The sequence below is a fragment of the Rattus rattus genome, chromosome 8 (assembly GCF_011064425.1).
Source record: "Rattus rattus isolate New Zealand chromosome 8, Rrattus_CSIRO_v1, whole genome shotgun sequence".
NCBI lineage: Eukaryota > Metazoa > Chordata > Mammalia > Rodentia > Muridae > Rattus > Rattus rattus.
The window spans coordinates 90,595,628-90,614,060 of NC_046161.1; the positions used below are offsets into that span (position 1 = coordinate 90,595,628).

At 43.0% G+C, this 18,433-nt stretch overlaps 1 protein-coding gene across 2 annotated transcripts in view; it reads left to right on the top strand.

Moving 5' to 3' along the window:
* Positions 1–6,938: 6,938 nt before the first annotated feature.
* Cep70 (centrosomal protein 70) overlaps positions 6,939–18,433 on the top strand; it is a 43,352-nt gene continuing 31,857 nt past the window's right edge. For both annotated transcript variants that reach the window (XM_032910115.1, XM_032910114.1), the window contains exons 1-3: positions 6,939–6,992; positions 9,711–9,810; positions 14,094–14,216. In XM_032910115.1, the coding sequence (XP_032766006.1) occupies positions 9,802–9,810; positions 14,094–14,216 (132 nt within the window). In that variant the 5' untranslated portion in view covers positions 6,939–6,992; positions 9,711–9,801. The remainder of the gene's footprint in view (positions 6,993–9,710; positions 9,811–14,093; positions 14,217–18,433) is intronic.

Below are 18,433 nucleotides of genomic sequence, written 5' to 3' on the forward strand. Positions count from 1 at the left end.
TGCCTAAAAATACCCTAGAAATACCCTAAAAAATATCCACCATATGAATATGGATAATTGTATAACTGAAGGAATCTAACTCCTAGACACCCATGTTTGTGCAATAGTCAAGATATGGAATACGCCCACGTGCCCATTAACACATAAATAGGTAAAGAAAATGAAGGCTATATAAACACAATGGAGTATTATTTACCCACGAAGAAGAATGAAACATGCTGTTTGTTGGACAATAGACAGAACTGAAAACCAACATGTGGAGGCCAAGAAAGCACACCCGGAAACAGCGATGTTATAAGCTGTCATTCATGTTGAATCTAAAAAAAAAAGGACAACCCACCACCACCACCACCACCAACAACAACAACAACAACACCCAAAGTAAAACAGAGCCTTCACCACCACCATCACAACAACAACAAACGAGGCACGAAAGCAGGGACTGTTTGGGAAAAGGAAGCAGACCAGCAGAAGCTAATGGGTGGGGCACGTTGGCAGGGGTGTGGTAGGGAGAGTCAAAGCATTAATGTCCACTGCCGGAGTCTCTTGCGTAGCATAACATGAAACCACAGGGAGGCAAGTTGCCTGGTTAGATACTACTGAGGTCTGGACGTGGCCACTATAGAGATGGGTGGCTTCAGGCTGTCCCCTGCTCCCCAACCTGGGCTGTGGTCTCACCTGTGCAATTATGGCCTATGGACCGACCATCTTGCAAAGCAGCGTGCTGGGTCTGATTCTTTAGACTGCAAAGTTTTGCTCCTGCACCAAGCTTGGGGACTGGGAGCTCTGGGAGCATGCGCGCAGAACAGTACGGTCTACGATCTGCTGCCCTGCTTTCCCGGCCCTACCTGTGTAGCTGTCTAACCTGATGCCTTTGTTCTCCGAACAAGCCTTCCTCAGCCTGTACCCAGACATCATCAAGTCCTGCCCCGTGAGCAACGCCCAACAACAAACGTTGCTATGAGCTGTCAGTCCTCTCTGGGTGCCTGGCTCCGTTGCTGGAGTGAACTTGGGGAAACAAAACCCCACGACCCTGCTGCTCTGAAGCCTGTGGAAGGTAAATCTGCTCCTGACATTGGTTCTCTAAAACCACTGTCCGGCATCCCTTTCCTTTTTTCTCCCTTGTGATCCTGGGACCGAGCCGGTGTTCGAAGCCTCATAAATTTCCCAAATTGGCCTTAAGCTCACTCTGTAACCCAGACAGACCTCAGACTTGCAATTCTCCAGAGCTTTTCTTTCACTTCTTTTAAGACCCAAACTCCCTAAGGTGGACCGTGATACATACGGGAGGCAGACGTAAAATTTGCTCTCCCCTCTTCATACACGGCTACCTCTAGACTCATTCCCTTGACAAAACGCATTTGGGTGATGGGCATATTTTGAGGCAGGCAGATCAGGAGCTTATTCCGAAACATCCACCGGGTTGGATGGATGCAAATGGATCCTGTCACATCTCTCCGATAAAGACACTGATTCCACTCATGTAGGCAGAGTCCCCATGACCTAATTACCTCCTAAAGTCTCCACCTCTCAACACTTGTGTTAGAAATCAGGTTTCAACATAGAACATTTCAAAGAACCCCAGTATTCAAATCACCATGGTCCTCGAATCTGCTGGGCCCCTAGAAGCCCTCAGTTGCTTCACCTATGTCTGTTCTGTTGTTGGGCCTACTCTCTGGGGACCACTCACTGCTCGTGTAAGGTGGCTATGTTGGTTAGTTAAAAACAAACAAGCAAACAAACAAAAACAAAACCCAAAAAATCGGTTCAAAATATACCAGAATATGCTAGTCTCCTGCACTGTGTTAATGACCAAAATAATTAAAAGACTTACAGGAGACTTTTGATTTGGGCTCAGAATTCCAGAGGTGCCAGTCTGCCCACGGCAGGGTCAGCACGGTGGATGGGCTACTTCACAGCGTGGTCCCAGAAAGCAGAGCAGGCATGATGGCCTGAAGGCAGAGGAAAGAGGGTGCAGGAAGAAGCCAGAGGAAGAACATGCTCCCAGTAACCCACTTCCCCTGACTCGGCTCCATTTATAACCTTTCACCCCGTCCTGATAAAACCATGATATACTGTGAATCATCAAGGGAGTATTCCGTTTATTAGGTCAGAGTCCTCTCAATCTGCTCTGGAAACATCATCACACTGAGGATTGCTTCACTAAATCACTAGGCATTTCTCAATCCAGTCAAGCCAACAGTGAAGATTGCCCTCACAAAGAAGACGGGGAGTTCGGAATATTTATGGACTGGAGTATGGAGAAAAGTGATCAAGAATTAGGAAGTAATTGGTTTAAGTGTTCATGACCAAACTTTTTTTTTTTTCTTTTTTTTCGGAGCTGGGGACCGAACCCAGGGCCTTGTGCTTGCTAGGCAAGCCCTCTACCACTGAGCTAAATCCCCCAACCCCCATGACCAAACTTTAACAATGACCCACCAGTGTCCCCTCTGAAATTGGTGGTTTTAAAAACCAGCTAAAAGCGAGTCACTAGGAGCACACGAAGTGGGTTAAGTCTAGAGGGTTTAGTCTGGAATTAAGAGCAGGTGAAACAGGTTAAGTGTGAAGAATTTGTTCAGGTTTTCCTTGGTTTCATAAGGGTGCGGGGGGAAAAGGTGCTATCTTAGGTGAGCAAAGCAATCCCTCTCTAGATTCTTCATCTTCTGACACCTTGATCTTGGACTTCTCAGCCAGAACAGAAAGCAACACATTTCTGTGGTTTGGAAATTATGCAGTCAAAAGACATTTTTGTGATAGGAGCCCGAGTGGGCCCCATCTTACAGCTTACTTCTGTAGCTTGATGATAATGTAAGGTTGTTCCAACTTTGGGATGAAATATAATGGATAAAGTTTCTACGCGCTAAGCAAGTGCAGTCTGGGAGAGAAGACAGTGTTGACAAGAGGAAACAACCTATTGATTAGGTTAATAGATCTTGGAAATGATATGACTGAATTCCTGAGCAAAATGTACTCCAGCAATTCTGCTGAGAGAGCTTTGTACCTGACCTTGAAATGAAAGGTTCCCTGGAAAAGCGACTTTTATTCTCCTAATGTAATTGGCATCTCCGAGTTTTACTACTGCCTCCTTCTGCTAACCTGGGCCTAGTCCTGGAAGCTTCTAGCCTCTGTACAATCCTATCTAGGCCTGGAATGTTTTCAGCCTCTGAGACTTACTGCTGAATAAGCTCACTCTGTCTAGCTCTTTCTGAACTCTGGCTGGCTGGTCACCTCAGCTGTTCTGACTCAAACTCCTCTCCAAGCTGACTGATTCGATCTGGCTTCTCCCAGCTTCTGCTTGGCCTCACACTAACTTTGGCAATATATTCTAATCTTCTGTCTCCTTCTCCCTCTCTGTCTCATTCTGTCTTCAGATGTGTCTAACCTGCTCTCTCTCTCCACCCTGTCTCTGTACAACTGTCCCAGCAAAACTGCCTCCCCCTCTCACTGCACTGCCCTTCAGGTAGCTTCCCTTTCCTCTCTCTTCTCATGAGTTGGGCGTATCCTGTTCTGCCAAATCTTTCTCTGATTCGTCATTTTTGTCTGCCACTTAATTAGACATCACTTTCAAACACGGACGCTTTCTTCAACAAACTAACTTTACCCTCATTGTTTGGGATTGAAGGCGTGAAGGGTGTGTTTGTATTCCAGCCAGAGCAGCCATGATGCTGAATTAAAATCCCTCTACAGTTCCCCAAGAGGAAGACTTCATAGTAGCTTTCTCTTCATTATTTGTTTTTATTCGTAGATTGGACACATAATAAATTATTAAAGAAGGGTTGTAGTGGAAGACTCCAGAGATGCCTCAAGGTTGGCTGGTTTCCTCCTAATCCTTAGTTGTCCCCTTCTGAATTTCTTTTTTATCAAGGTCTTAATTCTGAGAAACAATTCAGAATGGGGAGGACTAGGAAACCCTAGTGGGGTCACAGCTCACAGCTTATCAAAGGATAATATTTTCTCATAAAATTCAAGGAATCTAGCTATTTTTATAAGACTAATAAGACATAATCTATGAAGTTCTTGCTATGTGACTCTAGTTCTCACAACAGCCCGGTGATTATATTTATTCTATTTTACACAGGGGCCCAAAGCCCTTCAGAAGTTATTGGCTTTATATTTAGGTTCAAGCACATAGGATTTGAAATGTTTATGTTAAGAGATCATATTATTTGAAAAGTAGTATGCTTGAAGAAAAATTTGGGTTTAATATTTGGGACTCGCACCCCAAGTGCCACTGAAATAAATCTACAGTGGAGTTGGAGCAGCTGACCTGTGGTTCTCCAGCCATCTAGTCCCTTTCTCTATAGTTTCTGGTGTGCTGGACTGGAGAGAGAGTCTGGGCTGCATTTTGTAACTATTTCACAGAGGCGGGACACCTGTGGGAGGAAGAGTCATTTGTTACCTACCTGCCAGGACTGCCTGGCAGGAGATCCTGTCTGAACAAAGCACCATGAAAGGTCTTGAACTTAAACACGAAACATTCTTGCTCTGGCTGATTGAGTTTCTGACTTTGTTCTAAGTTTCAGATTGCTTTCCTGGTTTCTCAGGAAGGACCTGAGTGATGTTTAGTTTCCTATGCTGCCTCTCATCAATTTGATCACAGACACTACCACTTTAAGAGAGCAGCTGGAAATTATGTCCATCACAAAACAAAACATGGCATATGTTTTTTAAACATCTTTTTTTTGAAACGGGTTGGCTGATTTTCTAAATTTGGTATCTATCTATCTATCTATCTATCTATCTATCTATCTATCTATCTATCTATCCATCCACCTATTTACTTTTTTGAGGTGGTGTTTCTCCATATAGCCCTGGATGTCCTGGAACTTATTCTGTAGACCAGGCTGGACAGAACTCAGAGATCCACTATCACTGTCTCCCTAGTGCTGGGGTTAAAGGTGTGTGCCACCCCTGCCCAGCCAAATTTAGTTTTTAAACAACAATGAAAGCTGAAATAAAAGGAAAATAACTGTATCAGACACCCAGAGATTTAAATATTTAATGTTACCCCCCTTCCCAGTATTGGCTATGAAGTAATGGAAGAAGCATCAGCACTTTGGAAACCGTTTAAAATTATGGCTACTCCTTTTTTACTTTCTGGTATCCAGGCTTAAGTCGCCTCTTCATCTCCCAGGCAGCTACTGACCAGGAGGAGATGGTGTATCTGGCAGATCCAACTGGCTCAATAAAACAAAAACAAACAACAAAAACTGGTGAAGTTTCTATGGGAAAAGAGAGTATGTGGTCCTGGTAGGCAGCTGGAAAATAAGTATGAATTTACCATGTTTTCCACAGCACAGACTAATAGCAACTGGGCCCTTTGAAACGTATCGACCCCCTTAGCCACTGAGGTTGGTTTGAGTTAATCAATCTCGAGGTCTACCTCCTTTCTGTGTTTAAGGTAGTTTGAACTAGTCTTGTTTTGTCTTTTGTTTTATATTGCTAGCATCAAAAGTAAGTCTAACCCGGGGACATTTGGCCTATAGAGGCGATTAGAGCAGGTCAGCTCAGAAGAATGGGAAAGTCACCCTATTGTTCTGGAAAAGGCAAGCAGTAAGATCGGGTTAGGCTGAAAATGAAAATCTGCCAGCTCCTCAGTGTGACTATCCGGATATGGAAAGGCATGGGGCAGGAATGTGGGGGGTGGCGGCTAGAGGGAGTTGGGACATGTTTGCGGGGAACACATACGATTCAGACTCACTGTGGTTCCACCTGCCTGAATGTGGGTTTGAGAGCAGTACCCTCTTAAGGGATGTGCGCCCTTGGACCTTCTAGAGAGAGTCACTTCAGTTGATGTATTAGGTTCACTAAGGCCCAGATGGGACTTGGATTTCCCAAGTCCTTCTGGAAAGGCCTGTTGTCAATAGTGCCACCGTGTGGTTATAAATTACAAGAACAATGATAATAGATCCCTGAAACTCGAGGTCATCCTTCAGGTTTGTAAACGTGATTTTTTTCCCCCCTTAAATATTTTGGATTTCTTAACCCTTTTTTAGTTTTTGAAAAGAGTGAAGAGAGACCATAATTTTATTTTTTTTCCTTGAGACAAGGCCTCATGTAGCTCTCTCTCGGTGGCCTTGAATTTTGGTAGGAATCTAGGGATGACCTTGAACTCCTGGTCTGCCTCTACCTCCTAATTTCTGCAATTATAGACATGCGTCGCCATGCCTGTCTCAGGCGGAGTTGAGGAATCAAACCCAAGGGTTTAGCGCATGCTATGCATTCTAACAACTGATCTACATCCCCAGTCCCTCTTCCCTACCAGGTTTAGAATAATTAATTATTTCTCTTTCTGGCTATACATTAGAATCACTTGGGGGAACCTTATAAACTCTGGACACGTGGGCCCCACTTCATAGAGTCTGATTTAATTAACCTGGAGGCCCACAGATCAAATTTTCAAGTCTTCTCAGCGGATCCAAACTTGAAGCAAGAGTTGTGTCTCACCAGGCCTTATGTAATCCTCCTTTATCTGTGTAGCCGCAAACCCTTTACTAACAGGCTTATCAGTGTCTAACAGGAGTCCAAACTTCCTATCTAGACTGAGCTTCGTCACGCAGGCATCTCAGTACTTTATAGACATTTGAAAATGTTCAAGGAGACAGTGAAATGTCTGAATGCCAGCCTGTATAGCTCTTAGCCCGATCTGGAGAGTCGAGAGCCAGCACGCAGTTCCTGAAAAAAGGCTCGCAGTCATGGAGAGGGAGCTGTAGTGAGCGCAAGCATCCAGTGACGGCCAGGCAGTCCTGGTCTAACTTTCACTTGCGACCGCAAATGTGTGTATTTCTAGTTTCTCAGGGATCAAAGAAACTCAAGATTGGTGACTGAGCATCAACCAGGCAGAGCGTGGCGCGCCAGGTGGAGTTGTCCCGCCCCGCTGGGAGGCCATCGACCGCATCGGTTCGATTGGTCAGCCTGGTTGCGCTAACGGACGCGTAGGCGGGGCTTAAGCCGCGGGGCGGGCGCGTTTCTAGCTACGAGCAGCGACTGAGGTGAGTGGCCCTTGGGGTCGCTGAGGACTTTGCGTGGGCCCCTTTCAGGTGCACGCCCTAAAGGTGGCTTCTCCGGAGTGCGGAGCGTCCCAGTGAGCAGCCAGGGCCCCCAGGATGGAGTCGCCCCGGCTCCTTCGCGCTAGCTAGGAATTGCGCGTGCAGGTGTGGGCGTGGACCACCCTGCGGGGAGAAGGCCGCGCTCAGCCTTCGCTCCCAGCCGAGTGACCTGATGAGGAGCGACCTGATGGAGGAGCAGGAACTGAGCTTAGAATCCTACAAGGAACCTGGGTTTGGGGCTAGCTGTAGATCCTGGGGGCTGATTAGCTTTCCCTCTCTTTGCGGCGCTGTCAGGTGATAGCGATTTGGAGCAAAGTTGGGAGGTCGCGGAGTAAAGGGTAGGCGAGTACCCTTCCTGTCAGACTCATTACAAATTCAGGGTGCAGACTCCGCTTTTATGTGGGTCCACGTTGATTAATGTGAAGAATACAGCAAAGCGTAATCAAGGTTCCCACTATTATCAACTAATCAGAAATTGAGTGTTCACGCCACAACGCAAGCGTAGAGGAAGGGACAACTTCGGGCGTCTGTCCTCGCCTCTACCTTGTTTGAGACAAGGTCTTTTGTTTTCCTGCATACTGTTGGGGATAAAGGGGGGGGAGAGCTGCAGTGTCCTCTGATCTCCCGATGGGAGGGCGGAAATTACAGAATTCTCACTTCCTGTGGGTTCTGAGGATTGCATATCAAGCTTTCTTGCCTTACCCAGTGACCTGTCTTTCTAGCCTGCCACTTTATTTGTAATCATATCAGCCCTGCAGGCATCGCTTTCAACCTTCTGCGTTGCATAGATTTTTGTATATAATAGTAAACAGCAAAGAGCAAATTGCAATATTATTGGAATAGAATTGTTCATTTTTAGGCAAGGTTTCATGCAACCTAGTCTGAGGATGACCCTGAACTCCTGATCCTTCAACCTCCGAAATGCTAGGTTTGCTGCTAAACACCACCACACCCCACTTAATATATATGGATTTTCATGTAGCCTTGGCAGTCCTGGAACTAGCTCTGTAGATTTAGCTCACCTAGAACTCACAGAGACGCTCCTGCCTCTGTCTCCTGAGTGCTGAGAGTAAACATGTACACCACCACCTCCTGGCTATAAATTTTAATGTGTTATATTTTAACAGATCCTCAAATACCCACAGGGCAATTTAATGAACTGTTGGAAACCATGGATGGACTGTGCCAAAATATACACCCTCCCCAAGATGGCTGACACTTGAAATCACACTGGAGACTGAGAGGTGTAGATTGCTGAGTTCAAAACTACCCTAGGCTAGTTCTAGGTCAGCCAGAGTTGAATAGTAAGGTTCTGTTTTAAACATCCCCAGTTTTTCGTTCCTCCTTTTTTCATTTTGTTTTCCTTTTATCTTCTTTTTTTCTATCTTCCTTTTCTCTTTTCCCCTCCCTATCTCTTTCTCTTGAGACAAGATCTTACCATGTAGCCCTGACTGTCTTGGAAGTCACTATGTAGACCATTTTGGCTTTGGACTCGAAGAAATCCACCAGGATTTGCTTCCTGAGTGTTAGGATTAAAGGTGTGCACTGCCATCCACCATTAATGTTTTTACCACGTTTAATTATGTTTGTATGTATGTGTACACATTCCCTGGGGGGGGGGCAAAAGGGTTGGATCTCCTGGGAGCTGGAATCACAGGTCGTTGTGGGAGACCAAACATGGGTAGGGGGAATTCAACTCTGGTCCTCTGTAAAAGAGTACATGCTCATAGCACTGAGCCATTTTTTGTTATTTTTGTTTTTTGCTTTTTTTTTGAGACAGTGTCTCTTTATATCCCTGGCTGTCCTGGAACTCACTGTGTAGACCAGACTGGTCTTGAACTTGCAAGATTCACTTGCCTTTACCTCCTGAGTGCTAAGATTAAAGGTGTGTGCTATCATGCCTAGCTTCTTTCTTCTTTTCTTGAGATAGGGTTTTGCTATGTAGCCGGGCTGTCAGAACTCATGATCCTCCTTCCTAAGACCCAAAGCTGGGAATTATGGGCACGGAATCTTTTTCTCCTTTTTTACACTTGGCTGTATTTGCTATGTATTAAACAACTTCTATCTTCTACCTTCTACTCTAGGGGTCCTATGCGTTAATCATTCTCTGTAAAGGTTCTGCCTTGGTCCTAGGACTTTCAAGGTTTTGAGCTTGTGTCCTATTACTAGCATGAGTGGGGAAGAGACCACTACAAATGATTAGCACATTTGCATTAGTAGGTAGAAATTTGTGTTAATTTGTAATAATTGGAAATGTACTCTTGAAAAAGCTTATTACAGATTTTTATCACAACTTTTTAAAGAACATTTTCAGAACTCAGAAACTCTTGGGAGTTGTGAGTGTGTGTGTTGGGGGGCAGTTTGCTTGATCTGTGCTTCCTGCTCTTACTTGAATAAAATATACTTGCAAGCAAGGATAACTACCTTCGAAGCCACACAGCACAATGATAGACTTGAATATCCAGCACATGTTTCGATAAAATAGGAGGAAGGATAAGGGGAAAGGAAGTGGGGGCGGGATTTGAGGAAAAGCCGTTCATGTTGCAGTTTTTCAGACTGTGGTTATTTGTACCATAGATACCTGCCTTGTGAATAACTCGACCATTTTCAGTGACAGGCTGAACATTTCAAAGCTTTGGCCTCTATCTTTTTGAAACCTAGATCAAGATCCAGTTTTGGACATGAGACTCGTTGGGTGATCATTTTATTGGGATTAACTTGAACCATCTATGTAAACTACAGAGGAATCGCTATGACTGAGGTAGGTGTCCAATATAATAGATGACTACATGGTTTTTTTCCAATTGAGAGATCGTTAAGAAAGTGTCTTGGTGGGCTGGAGAGATGGCTCAGTGGTTAAGAGCACTGACTGCTCTTCCAGAGTTCAATTCCTAGCAACCACATGGTGGCTCACAACCATATGCACTGGGATCCGATACCCTCTTCTGGTGTGTCTGAAGACAGCTACAATAAACTTTAAATAAAATTAATAAAAAAAAGAAAGTGTCTTGCTTATTGTGCTAAATGATATTACATGGTCTTTTCTTTTTGACTACCTGATAATTCTGTCAAGTAATATTAATAGTTTAAACTTAGGAAGAAAGCTGAATCTTAGCAAAGTTAGGCAGCAACTCTGTCCTGTGAGGTATGCACTACGCTATGCTCTGTCTATTGGGTCTTCACAGTGCTTCTGGGAGGTAAGTACTATTTCCTTTTTTTTTTTTTTTCATGAAATCCAAGCACAAAAGCATTAGTATTCCCTGATCTTATGCAGAATCCTTAGGCAGTCTGGTTATAGAGTCTGTACTAGCTTTCTTTTGGTTAGTATTGCTTTAACCGTGTTTGCTGTTAAGCTTTGGCAAGCCTGTCCCCAGTTGCTTGGCTGTGATCTCTTGCTTTTACAGAAGTCCTGGATAGGCAAGTAGCCCTTCCCTTAGTGTTGAAGCCTGAACCCTAAGCCTCAGGAACTAGAGACTTAAGACTCCAACATTCGAACGCCAACACTGAGCTACGGTTAAGCTCTCGAGCTGTGGCTAACTGTGATCTTGAACTCTCCCAGTCCCTGGGACGGGCAGTCCTCCTAGCTTTAGCACCTGCCTTCCATTCTTCATAGACACTCTGCTTTGACACCTTGGCTTTTACAGTACACCGCTGTCTTTTGTGGTTTGTTCTTTCTGCTCTGGGTTGTTCTCAGGACCTCTTCAGCTGCTTCCTAGTGTGATAATTCTTTGTATCACGCCCCTGGCTTCCAGTGGCCTGAGAGGAATCCTTGCATTTTTCACCGACTCCTGTTGTTTTAGCTCTTGGTGGCTTTCAGAAATGTTTTGGCTGTCTCTGCCAGGGCTAGAGGTGTGGGGGTTTTGTCTCATCTTTGTGCAACCAGTTTAATGAGGTCTTCTGTGACGAAAGTCTGCAAGTAGGCAAGAGATCAGTTGGGAGAAGACTTTATAGAGCCTAATATTGCAACATGGGGCTTGGGAGTGATGTTAGCTCATAGGAGAGAAGCCTCCTGACTAACCTGGAAATCTTGGAAAGTGGCTTGCTTGTGGAGCTAGAAGAGGGCCTGGCTTGGACTGTGGTCTTACCAGTTGTGGTGGTTAGTGTTGTTGACCTGGAACAATGTAGGATCACCTAGGAGACCGGCTTCCGGCATGTCTGTGGGGAACTATCTGAATTACGGTGAGGTGGCAAGACCAAGAGCTGGTTGGTACCACTCCCTGGATAGGACGGTGCATGTGGAGAGGGGAGCTGAGTAGCATCTTTGCATTCATTCCTAGTTTCAGATCATGGATTCAGTTGACCAGCTGCTTTAAGCTTCTGCTGCCTTTTGACTTCCTGCTGTAATGGGTCATACCCTGAACTGTGTATGACAGTTAGGGTCAAATAGCTCCGTTCTCAAGTTCTTTTTGAGAAAGGGTCTCACTGTGTATCCTTAGCCACCCTTGAACTTGCTAAGTAACAAGCATCAGGCTGGTCTCAAACTCATAGAGACCCGCCTGCTCCCGTCTCCCAGGTGTTGGGATTAAATATGGAGCATCACACCCACTGATAAATTGCTTTTAAAAAGTATGTCACAGGTGTCGAACACCTTTAGTCCCAGGACTCAAGAGGCAAAGGTAGCCAGGGTTACATAGGAGACTCTTTGTCTCAAGAAATACAAAACCAGGGGTTGGGGATTTAGCTCAGTGGTAGGCGCTTGCCTAGTGAGCACAAGGCCCTGGGTTCGGTCCCCAGCTCCAGAAAAAAAAAAAAAAAAAAAAAAAAAAAAAAAGATTAAAAAAAAAAAAAAAAGAAATACAAAACCAAAATTTAAAAAGCGATTAGATAAAAATGCATTTGCCTGTTTATTGTATGTGTGCCAGTGCTTATGCTAACGCACATGTGGAGCTCAGAGGACAGCTTGGATGGCCAAGTTGGGTCCTTCTGCATCCTGGGTTCATGGACTTGGGTTGTCAGGGTTGGCCTCAAGTGGCTTAATTCACTGAACCATCTTGTCAGTCCCTTAAGTTGCAGTCTCTGGATGGCCTTTCCTTCAGTCTCTGCTCCACACTTTGTCTCCATATTTTCTCCTGTGAGTATTTTTGTTTCCCCTTCTAAGAAGGACTGAGGCATCCACATTTTGGTCTTCCTTCTTCTTAAACTTTATATGATCTCTGAACTGTATCTTGGGTATTCCGAGCTTTGGGGCCAACCCACTTTTCTTTTCTTTTTTCTGTTTTTAAAGATATATTTATTTATTTTATGTATATGAGTACACTGTAGCTGTCTTCAGACACACCAGAAGAGGGCATTGGATCCTATTACAGATGGTCGTGAGCCACCATGTGGTTGCTTGGAATTGAACTCAGGACCTCTAGAAGAGCAGTCAGTGCTCTTAACCACTGAGCCATCTCTCCAGCCCCTAGCCCACTTCTTTTCAATGATGAATTTCTCAGCAGATCCGCAGTGCCTGGTTTATATAATATCTGGGGACCTGGAATAATTCTTTCTAGCAGTGATGGTGTCATTGCCTTTTCCCTTCCTGACATGTGTAGTTGATTTGCTGTTCCTGCTCAGGGATTGTTCCTGACTTAGTCAACTCTCCTTTCACATATTCCTGATAGATAGGGAGTTGGTTTTAAGTAATTTTCAGATTCTATGATGTTAATGAATATGAATTATTTTTGCCCTTGGAAAGTCTCATCTATATAAAAGAAATCAAGGAATTCTTTTTCCCCAGAATAGTAGTCTTATATTGCAAGTAGACTGACCACAAGCTTTTTTTTTTTTTTTTTGTGGACCAAACAGAAATTCTTGTTCTTAGCTTCTGATATACTTAGAAATAAAGACTGTGTAACAAAGATTTTGGTATCCCCTCTTTGTAGGCTAGTGAACTCATCAACTGATTAGAAACTGCAGACTAGACAATGTCCTTTTAGATTTTTCAGTAGAAACTCCTAAATTTTAACAGTTCAGTAGCCTCACAATCTTTTCAAAATATCCTGGACTAGGCATGGTGGCCCATACTTGTAAATTCTAGCACCTAGAGGCAGAGGCAGGTGATCTCAGAGGCCAGCCTGATCTACGTAGTAAATTCTAGACAGCCAAGGCAACATGCAGAGACCCTGTGATTTATTCCTCTGTGTGTGTGTGTGTGTGTGTGTGTGTGTGTATGTGTGTGTTTATGTTTATATACATTTGTATATGTATATATACATATTCTTTTAAAGTTATTTCTCTCATTCTTTGTATGGAAAACCTAGAATATATTCCAGAGAATAGTATAAGCTAGGATTTATTCAAATAAATCTTATATCAAATAAATCTTGCAAATGTTATCTAGGAAGTAAATATTTACATAAACATAGCCTGATTTTTCCCTATAGGAATAGTGGAAGTGGATTGGGTGTGTGTGTGTGATTTTTTTTTTTTTTTTTGAGACAAGGTTTCTCTGTGTAGCCCTGGCTGTCCTGGAGCTTTGCTCTGTAGGTCAGGCTGGCCTCAAACTTACCAAGATTTGCCTGCAGTTCAAGATCTATTGCTTCCCTAGTAATGGAATCGAAGGTGTGTGTCACCACTGCCCAGCTGAGTAGTACATTCTTTTAAATATATATATATTTTGGGGGGGCAAATTATTAAAAGACATTTTAAATACAGATTGTTTTGACCAGGCAGACCTTAAACTCAGACCCACCTGCTCCTGCTTCCTAAATGCTGGGATTTAAAAGTGTGGCACCATGCCCATCTTAAATATCGATTGAAAGCATGAGGAATAAGAAGGGAAGAGGCACTCAGGAAGAAAGTAAACCATGCCTGAGAACATGGGTGTTGGTTTGTTTCAGCGAGTGTAACCCTACATACAATTTTCTTTGTGTCTAAGGATGACTGCAGTTCTGTTCTTCCTGCCGCCATCTCCTGAGGCCTTGGAGAGTAGGCGAGCACCACACAGTAGGTTTATGCTGACTGGAGAATGAACCAGCACTGTCGGTGTGACAGACAAGCATTCTGACAACTCATCCCTGGCCCTCTTGTAACTGCTGTTGCACTCTTTCTCTTTTCATCTAGGGAACTCAAGTATTTTTATTGCCGATCTCTACTTCAGATTCTACAAAAGAACCACTGTCCACAGTGACTTCTCAAGCCCAGGATTCTAGCCTTTCAGCAAACAGACTTGTGACTGAAAAACAGGTAAACTCAAAATATTTTAAATCACTATTTTTCAAAGTATGTTCAAAAGAGTGCTAGGTGTGTAAATATGAAAATTATGACTTAAAAAAGATTGGTGGGATTGGGGAGATGGTTCAATGGTTAAGAAGGTATACTGGTTTTCTAGAGGACCTGAGTTCAGTTCCTAGTACCTACATTATAGAGCTCCCAATCACCGACTCCAGCTCCAGGGAATCTCACACTCTCTTCTGGCCTCTGCAGGCACTCACACGCACTTGAAGGTACTGCTCCCCCACCCCACTCCACCTGTCCCCAGACACATACACAAGAACAGGTAATTAAGAATCCTTTTTAAAAAGATTGGTTAAATAACTGAAAAAATTCCAGAATAAGGACTGTCAAGTATCTTTATTACTAAAGCTTTCTCAGTTTTATCAGTCTTTTTCCTTCTTACTTCACAGAAGTTTGAACCTTTTACTCAGCTGGGGTCAGCAGGACACATGTTGGAAAGTGCCATGTCCAGCTGTTTTCATTAGTTATTATTTTTAAAGTTTATTATTGTTGTTTCTGATTTATGTGGAGGGGGAGGTATGCATATGGTTTCTAATGAGGCCAGGCAGTTGTGAGCTGACATGGGTCCTGGATACAGAACTGGATCCACTTTAAGAGCAGATGGGTAATGTACTCTTAACCCCGGGGTCTAAAGGTCTCTGTTTTCAGTATCTGTAAATAACAACTGCTGTATTCTTCCTCTTAAGACATGAGATAAAGCCTGGAAGATGGCTCAGTGAGTAAGGTTGTGTAAACGTGAGACCTGCATTTATGTCCCCAGAACCCCACAGTATGGTCATGGTCATCTCTATAGTGCCATCAGGGATGGTAGGTGGGCAGATGAGTGTGGGTTTAGGATTGACAGAGTTGCTGGCCACCAGGCGAGTTCAAGGTTTAGTGAGAGACACTATAGTGGAAAGTGACAGACCAAGACATTTAATGCTCCCCTCCCCCTGGCCTTCACATATGCACACATTCGTGTTCATACAACATACAAAAGGCATCAGATAACAGCATGTATTATTTGTTTGTACGAAATGTATGACCATAAGCAAAGCCTTTTGTTTTTAGTAAGTTTAATGGGCAGAAATCCTTTGAGATATTCACACAATGATTTTGGATTTTAGGACATCAGTGATAATTTTAGTCCTCTATCTACCAAAGTAGTCAAGCTGTGTGACCTGAAACCTTAGGAATAAGTGAGGAAAGAGTTGTATATAAGAAAATAGAAGAAGGAAGTGTAAATAATCATAAAGAAAGATGTCTCTGGCTGTGAGTCATGCTAGGAAACCATCACAATAAAACATTTTTTCAGTTTTAAAAAATATGTGTATGCTTGCGTGTCAACATATATGTATGTGCAGGAGTCTGTAGAGATAAGGCCAGAAGAGGCAATGGAACCCAAATTACAGACGGTTATGGGCAGCCACGAGGGTGTTGGGTACTGAACCCTGGGTCCTCTGCAGGAGCAGTAAATGCTTTAACTGTAAGCAATCTCTCCAGGCTCTCACCCCTCCCCCCTTTTGAGATAGGATCTGACTATGTAGTCCGTGCTGGCTTTCAACTCAGTGAGCTCTGCCTGCTTCTTGCCTCCTGAGTGCTGGTATCAAAGGTATATGCCACCACACACAGCAGTTGGTAAGTTTTTTTAATTATTTAAAAATTTGTTAATAGGTGTGCAGCTCATTGCTTTTGCTACTCCACTTTAAGCTTTCTGTGCTACCAGCCCTGCTCAGGTTCTCTTGCACCAGTTAATCTAAACACCTTTGCTAATTCAATCACGGGGCACTCCTGAACTGATAGCGTGACCATGGGCCACTCCAACCGAAAACTTAACGACTTGTTGGCTTTTCTCTTGCCGCTCCTCCTCCTTCCTCTTTCTTTCTCCCAATTTTCCGTGTCTTCCTGTGAAATTCCTAAGTGTTCCACCCCATCCCCAGTCATTGGTTGCTGGTTATCTTTATTGATCAATCAAAAAACAGTTGGAGAACAAGACTTTAGCATCAGAATCACCACTGTCATAGGTGTTTGTAGTTTATATTTTTTACTGTAGAAAAAAGTTGTTTTGTTTGCTTTGTTTTTTTGAGACAGGGTGTCTTTGTGTGGCCCTAGTTGTACTGGAACTTGCTCTGTACATCAGGAAGGCTTTGAATTCATAGAGATCTACTGGTGTCATCTTGATGCTGAAATTAAAGGCATGTGCCACCACACCCAGCTAAAAAAGATGAAATTCTTAAAGTTTTCAACATGATGAAAAATAAAACAACTTACAAACCTTTAAAGGTGGAGCTGGAGAGATGGCTCAGTGCTTACAAGCGCTTGCTGCTCCTGGAGAAGACTGTTCAGCTCCCAGACCCGTATCAGGTGGCTCACTCCAGTTCTAGGGGATCCAATGCTGTCTTGGCTTCTCACACTTGTGGTTTACATAAAACTTATTCAAACACACTCCATACACAAAGTAAAAATAATAATCAAATCTTTAAAAAGAACTTTAAAGATGTATGGAATAAAACTAGGCTTTAAAATAGTTATTGTCACCCATATGGTGGCTCCCAACTGTCTGTAACTCTAGTTCTAGGAGATTGGACTTTCTTTTCTAACCTCCTCAGGCACCAGGCACCAGGCACCAGGCACCAGGGACATACATACATGTAGGCAAAACACTCATATACATAAAAAAAGGATATCTTTATGTTAAAATAATAGAACAGTATTGTATTGGTACTGAACAGCTCTTGGTACTGTCAGGAGCCAACAAGAAGCTAAAAATCTTCCTGAGATGGGTCTACCTTGGATTAACCTCTATAACAGATTTGCTCCAGTAGGCAAGGCCCAGGAGAAATCCATTTTAGGGAAGATTCCTGATACTTAAATGCTTTTCCTTTTATTATATATAAAACAATCCCTAGATATTAGCCCATCCTTTTGAGCAGATCTCTGCAGAACAACAAAGTTAGGCTGTCTTATAGTGATGCTATATAGACAAATGGTTTCTTAATTTTTAATGATGATTCTGTAAGAACTCCTAAAATTATAGTAATTATTAAGCTCTTTTATAATAACATTGCTATTAAATCCTTCTGATAGTCAAAACTACAATGAGAACTCTGCCAGTTTTCAAGTGTCACGAGTTAACTGCATCTGAGGTAGCAAGCAGGCTTCTATTACTCAGAGCACATTCCAAGAGGTTGTAAAACCATTAATCAAAGGTCATAAAAAAGGAACTAACAATTTAATTTAGGTGCTAGGACAGAAGATAAAATATTGACTGAGTTTATCTATATAAAACTTCACTAATACCTTGGTCACAAAAGTTATGGTTTTTAACTCTCCATGAACCTGCAGAGCTGGTGACAGATGATGTATGTTTAGCCAGATGATTATTCCTAATGGATATGCATGTAAACATTCTCTGTTGTAAGCTTATTCGATTTATAATTTCTGTGTAAACTTGTGAACTTTTTACCATGTGATTATGTATTCTGAAAGATGGTGTAAGTGCTGAGGACAAAGAGAGGAGACAAAGTGAACACAAGAACTTAGAAGTAAAGGCACATTGTTACATCAGAGCAGGCAGAGAGAGCAAGATTAGAAAGAGAAGGCAGAGTGGAATACCATAGAAACTGGAAGGCAACTTAGGAGAGCGATATGCAGAATGCAGAGGAAAGAGGAAAAAAGGAGCTGGAGCAGAGAAAGCAGGAGGAGCAGTCAGGCTTTTCTTAATAGCAAAGCAGGCTTAGTCTTTAGAAAGACTTACAGACTTGTTTTTACAAGTCTCTTCTTACAGACTTGGTTTTAATTCATTTAGCAATAGGGGAGAAGCATTTTCTTCCTCGATGCAATAAAGGTTGGAGTTCATTTTTCATCCAGGATGAGTGAGTTCTTTCTGCACTGGCCTTTGGTCTTTTGCTCCACATACATATGTAAGTATGTAATTATGAGATACTATGAAAGCTGGGCCCAGTTGGTTTGAATGGAGATTTAAGAATATGTATGTATGAATCTGTTTATGATCATATGTGAGTTTAATCCGTATTTGCTTGTGTAAAAGTTTTTTCCTTCTGTGAGTGTTCAATACAAGTTTATTGCTCCAAACTTAATACCCTGCTGTTTTCTGATGAGGTGTTGAATGCCAGAGACTGCAGTTGCCCAAGGGCAGGTCAGCTACAGTAGCAAAGTGACTTAGA